Below are 6,158 nucleotides of genomic sequence, written 5' to 3' on the forward strand. Positions count from 1 at the left end.
TCTGGTTTAATGAGGAGGAACGGGTGAGACACAGCACAGGTTACAAATTGCCCACAAGAGTGACTCAGGGAACGTCTGGGGTTGCTTCTCCTGTGGTGATACCCAGCCCTGATCACGCAGCACGGCAGCAGAGCAGGGGCTGGGGCACTGCAGAACCGTTTTTATCCATCAGTAGCCATGGAAAGAGCTTAAAAATAGATCTGAAGTGGATCTCGGATGAGATCCTTGACTTTGCCACAGTCACAGAAGCACAGAACGGTTTGGGTGGGATTTTAAAGGTGATCCAGCTCCACCCCTGCCATGGGCAGGGAATCTCCCACTATTCCAGGTTTCTCCGAGCCCCATCCAACCTGGCCTTGGAAACTTCCAGGGATGGGGCAGCCACAGCTTCTCTGGGCGCCCTGTGCCAGGGCCTCACAGGAAAAACTCCCTCCTAATTTCTCCCTAAAATGTAATCTAAACCTACTGACAGTGGGAAGCCACAAAGATCCCAAAAAAACCACCAGGGAATCAGGAACAGTCCATAGCTTTGAGAACAGAGGTCTTGGAAAGAGAGGAAAGCTTTACAGACAGAAAATCAGGAAAGGTAGAAGGATGGGGATGGATTTTTGAGGCACTCAAACATCCACAGATGCTTTTAATGCCGCCCCAAATGCTCAGCTCTCCCTGAACGCCGTGCTCCGGAGCTCAGCCGTGGATCCGCGTCCTGCCGGCCACCCTCTTCCAGCGGCCGTGCCCCGGCTTTAGCAGCAGGGTCTGCAGCTCCCAACTGGGTACCCCCGGGCCCACCTGGCCCCACCACAAACTTGGGAAGCTCCAGGGGTTCGGGCGGCACCGAAAGCACCTCCAACACCAGCTCCGACACCGGCTCCAGCTCCGGCTGTGACTTCGGGGACTCCCGCGGACCCCACGACGCTCTGCTGCGGGAAGGTGCTGAGGATGGGCCCGGGGAAGGTGACGACCACCGGGGGAGGGTAAATGACCACCGTGGAGTCGGGGCACTGCCGGACACAGGGCTCGTTGCAGGAGTCGGCCACGGGCTGGGGCACGGCCACGCCGCAGGGGGAGGCGCTGCCGTCGGTGCAGGGGCTCAGGGAGTGAACCATGGCTCGGGGATGGGGATCTGCAGGGCAAGGGAAGAGCAGGAAAACAAAATAAAACAAAATTCACATCGGTTTCATAATCAAACATGAGAAGAAAAGGCTACAAAGAGGCTCAAGGGACAAGGAGAATTCTCATAGCTCAGCACCTAAAATACAGCCCTAAATTGTCTACTGAACACAAAAGGAAAAAGTTTTCATGGAATGTTACTCAGATCTCACCCAGATCTGCATTTCCCAGTGGCTGAACAGTCATAGATGGAATCATTTCCCCAATCCCAGAGTGGCTGAGGTTGGAAAAGCCCCCCAGGATCACCAAGTCCAACCTGTGATCAATCCCCACCTTCTCAGCCAGACCAGAGCACCAAGTGCCACATCCAGTGGTTTCCACCAGGAGAACGTCAGACTGATCCCAGAACCACACTCAAAGGCTTGGTTAGAGGAGGAATTCAGGAATTCAGGAGTTCAGGAGTTTAGGAATTGACTTACCTACGGCACCAGAGAAGTGAGACAAGAGAAATGATGGCACGAGATGTGAGGTCAAGCGCTTTTATACCCGGCCTCAAAGTGCCCAGCACGTGAATCACCCACATGCAGAACTTCCCAATCAATTACTAACCAGGATTCTTTCCAGATCCAGCTTTGTTAACGGGTGTCAATTGCTTTAGATAAATCACCCCTGCTAATTACTGGTTTGTCCTTGTGTCCCGCATGACCTGTCCTTTACTGCCTTCCCCACTCTGCAATTTCAGCTTTATAGGGAGGGGATTCTTTGTCTCTTGCATCTCAAAGGCAAAATGTTTATGGGGTTTAGGTTTCATCTTCTCCATGACTGGACCCATTCCTTGGCAGGGGGGAACCAGACGTTTTTCTGGATAAAAATATCCTCGACTCAGCCCAGGAGGAGATGAAAAAGTGAGGGATAAGGTGGAGTTCTGGGTTCTTGAATTAAATATTTGATGAAAGATGAATAACCCCTGTTCTGGGTTGTTTAGACTAGTAAAAAGTCTGATCAAAGCTCTGTCACACTGTAAAAATCCTGAATTTTATAGTTATAGACCCAAATAAGTCAGGACAGCTCTTTCAACCTGACACCGAGCACCCAATCCCTTTAGAAGTTTTAAGAATAAAACAGAAAGAATGGCAAGACCACATTTATTATTGCATTAAAAACCCCATATTCTCAGAACCATAAATCACAGCTGGATCTGGGGAATGGCAAAAAGGGCCATAAACGGGGTGTGACCAAGGCAAGACCTTGTCAGGCATTTTTTCCAGGGAGTCACTTCTCCGAGCAAAGGGCACCTAAAGCCGTCGGAAGAACAGCTCACGTTGGGAGTGGGAGACGCCTCTGGAATCCCAACTGCTGATGAATCCCAGCTGCTGGCTGGGGTTGTCATCCTGCAAAACCTGAGGAGGAGGCTGTGGGACAGCCAGGAGTGGAGTCAGGGGCAGATGCCGAGGATGGCAGCGGTGTGAGGTGGACGGACACTCCCACCAGCATCTGCGCCATTCTGCTTCCCATTTGGTTTCAAAAACAAAAGTATTTTCCTACTTCTGCTCTCTTTTATTAAACCTCACCTCAAAGCCTCCTCCCTTGGGTTGGAAGGGACTTCCAAGACCATCCCATTCCACCTGCCAGGCTGCTCCAAGCCCCGTCCATCCTGGCCTTGGACACGTCCAGGGGTGGGACAACCACAATAATGGAAGATAACCATGGGGATTGCGACATCTGCCTTCACCTCAGCTTAAGTTGGCCAGCAATTCATCCCCAAAGTCAAAAACATCATAATTAATACCTAATTAGTGGTCTCAGCCAGCTGAAGATTAAATGTTAAATCTTATCTTAGAGATTTATTAATAATTAAAAGTCCAGATCCTCACTCCAGCGTGGGAGGAATCCGCAGTGCTGGGATTTGCTCCCTCCGCTCGGGGTTCCTGTCACTGCAGGGTGGATTTCTGTGAAGGTGAACATTAACCCTGACAAGAAACATGTCAAGGCTTTCTGCAGGTGTTCCCAAACACATCACAGAAGCTCATTAACGATGTTGTCACGGTATCGTTGTTAACAGGAGTCGTAATAGCCCGGACACAACCAGGAAGTGAAAGTGCTGAATCAACAGGTGACACGTGGCCAAAGCTCAGCACCTGAGTGAGGAGCACAACAGAGCAGTGTCAGCTCAATTTACCAGCTCAGACAGGCTGGAGGATCCAATTCCAGCTCCTCTAAAGATGCAAAACACAAAATTCAGCGGCTTTGTAAAGATAAAACTGAGAGGATCAAGTGAGAGTTGAGCCCAGGAGAAGGGAGAGCCCTGAGGACACCGGTGTGGGTGAAGCGCTCAAAAAAGCAGGGACCAGGGATCCAACCCATCCCTGAGACCAATGGAACACCAAAAACAGAATCCCAGGATCCCCGAGCTTGGAAAAGAGCTCCAAGGTCATGGAGTCTGAGCTGTGCCCAATCCCCACCTGGGAATCCCAACATCCAGGAATTCCTCGGACGCCTCCAGGGATGGGGGCTCCAAACCTCCTGACAGGAGTTTGGGCAATTCCTCCTCCCACGTGCCCACGGCAGGGGGTGAAATGAGATGTTCTGGAAGGTTCTTCCCACCCAAACCACCCCACAACTCCCTGATAACTCTGCTCCCCTTTCCAGCACATAAAAACGTGGCATATTTATTTACTAATTACATAAAACCACAGCTAAACCACCACATCCAGCCGGGCTTTTTTTATTTAAAGGGATGCTCTGAGCTGGAAAGAGGGAAAAACACCTTTAGCAGAGCTTGCTCCCACCCCAAAACTCAGCTTCGTTCTGCTGATACATGAAGACATTCTGGTGATAAATTAAGACACTCCAGGTTAATGAAGGCACTCCGGAGGTGCTGAGCTGGCTCGTCCCGGTGTTTACCCGCACACCAAGCAGGAGCAGGACATTGAAAAACACCTTCATAACAGGACCTCATAAACCCCTCACGAACGCTCATTAATGTCTGACACGAGCCAAGCCGGCCCGGCTCAGCCCCATTACAAGCAACGCCAGCACAGAGACAATTTCAGGGCCGCGTCCCAGCACATCAAAGGCTGTTAATTACCCTAATGACATCACGCGTCGGCAGCAGGATCCCTTCCGGGGGCCCAGTGCAATGCAATGGGACAGAGCCGAGCTCTGGGCACAATGCTGAGCTGTTCGGATGGTCCCAGAGCCTTTGGGATTATCCCAGAGTAATTTGGATTATCCCAAAGCTGTTGAGATGGTCCCAGAGCCTTTGGGATGTTCCCAGAGCCTTTGGGATGATCACAGAGCTGTTGGAATGTTCCCAAAGCTTCTGGGATGTTCCCAAAGCCTTTGAGATGATCCCAGAGCCGTTGGGATGATCCCAAAGCTGCTGGGATGATCCCAAAGCTGTTAGGATGTTCCCAAAGCTGTTAGGATGTTCCCAATGCTGTTAGGATATTCCCAATGCTGTTAGGATGTTCCCAGAGCCTTTGGGATGATCACAGAGCTGTTGGGATGTTACCAAAGCTGTTGGGATGAATCCAGAGCTGCTGGGATGTTCCTAAAGCTTCTGGGATGTTCCCGATGCTGTTTGGATGCTCCCAGAGCCTTTGGGATTGTCGTAGGGTGAGACTGTGGGGTCACGAGGGAAGAACTCCCTGTTCTGTTATCGCTGGGGTGAAATGTTTTGCAGGGACAGGATAACGAGAACAGGTTCAGACCAACAGAGGGGAGGTTAAGATGGGGCATTGGGAAGGAATCCTTCCCTGGGAGGGTGGGGAGGCCCCGGCACAGGTTATCTCACAGATTCCCCATCCCTGGAAATGTCCAAGGCCAGGCTGGATGCGGCTTGGAGCAAAATCAGGGGAATGACTCTTACAAAGTTTGAGGATCAGCCACACAAGGAGCGGCTCGGTGCCAGCCTCGGGCACATCCCTCCCAATCCTGCTTCCCAAAGCTTCATTCCTCCGTGTCCCAGCTGCCTCCCTGCAGGAAAAACGGAGCCAGAACCATCAATTCCCACTCCCCCAGCGCTGCTGCCCCACTGCTGCTCCCACAAAAGGAGCTTTAGGAGGAGAGGGATGGATTTCTTTAGGTACCTAACGAGGTCAGCGGGATAAAAGGCGGCTCATCCTTCTCCCCATAAAGCTCTAAAATGGAAAGAGCCCGCAGGGTGTGAGGTGTTTTTCACGGGATTTGGGGATAACAATGCCTTAACGAGCCCGAGTGAGCAGAATAATTACAGCCACTGGAAAAGTTGCACATGAACACATTCCCTGCTGTGGTTTATTAGGATTTGGCACTCAGTGGCTCAGGTTTTCCGTGAAGCCTGAAGGACTATAAAAACTCCATATAAAAACCCCCATTTCCAAGCTTTCCGTCCAGTCCTTACTCTCCACCTTGAGCTCGGTAAGTTATTTCCCTATTTCTACGCCTAAGAAAATACCATTTTGCTGGCACTCGGAACCGGAATCTGGATCCTGCAGGAATACCCTGACCCTCGGAATTAAGAAGGGTTGTTGCTGTTAAAGGCTCTTCCTTGGGTTTGTAGCTATTTTTTAAAAAAGGCAGAGACAGATAAATGATTTTAAAGTCGAGCCTGAGATTTACAGAACCTGGCCCGGTTTGGGATGTGAGCTTTCTTCACCCTCTTCTTGGATCCGTATCTCTTATTTGCTTTGCTAAAATTGAATTCTAGATTTCTCGTTCATCACAGGCCATTTGTTTGAGTAGTTCAGGTGATAATTATCCAGATTTGGATCAGTTTTTGCCGGGCTGGGAATGTGGATACCTCAGAGCCTCTCCCAGGATCTGCAGGGACTCCAGGGAAGCTGGAGAAGGACTTTTCCTCAGGACCTGCAGGGACAGAGGGGGAATTTGGGTGGGATTTTGGGAAGGAATTGTTCCCTGTGAAGGTGGAGAGGTCCCAGTTCAGGTGATTCCATGGATTCTCCATCCCTGGAAGTGTCCAGGGCCAGGTTGGACAGGGGAACCTGGGATGAGAGGAGGGGTTCAGGACATCAGCAGCAACTGCCCCCCAACCGCGGGGTGCAAGG

At 51.0% G+C, this 6,158-nt stretch overlaps 1 protein-coding gene across 1 annotated transcript; it reads right to left on the minus strand.

The window, feature by feature from the left end:
• On the minus strand, positions 1-1,605 carry LOC102113713 (uncharacterized). The gene is made up of 2 exons (XM_014262190.2): positions 1,590-1,605; positions 1-1,123 (listed from the first exon to the last, which is right to left on the minus strand). The coding sequence occupies exon 2, from the start codon at positions 1,104-1,106 to the stop codon at positions 744-746; it is 363 nt and encodes a 120-aa protein (XP_014117665.1). The 5' UTR covers positions 1,107-1,123; positions 1,590-1,605; the 3' UTR covers positions 1-743.
• Positions 1,606-6,158: the final 4,553 nt, after the last annotated feature.

This window comes from Pseudopodoces humilis, chromosome 31, assembly GCF_049639895.1.
Source record: "Pseudopodoces humilis isolate 2021_Gansu_Grassland_sample_001 chromosome 31, ASM4963989v1, whole genome shotgun sequence".
Classification (NCBI taxonomy): Eukaryota; Metazoa; Chordata; class Aves; order Passeriformes; family Paridae; genus Pseudopodoces; species Pseudopodoces humilis.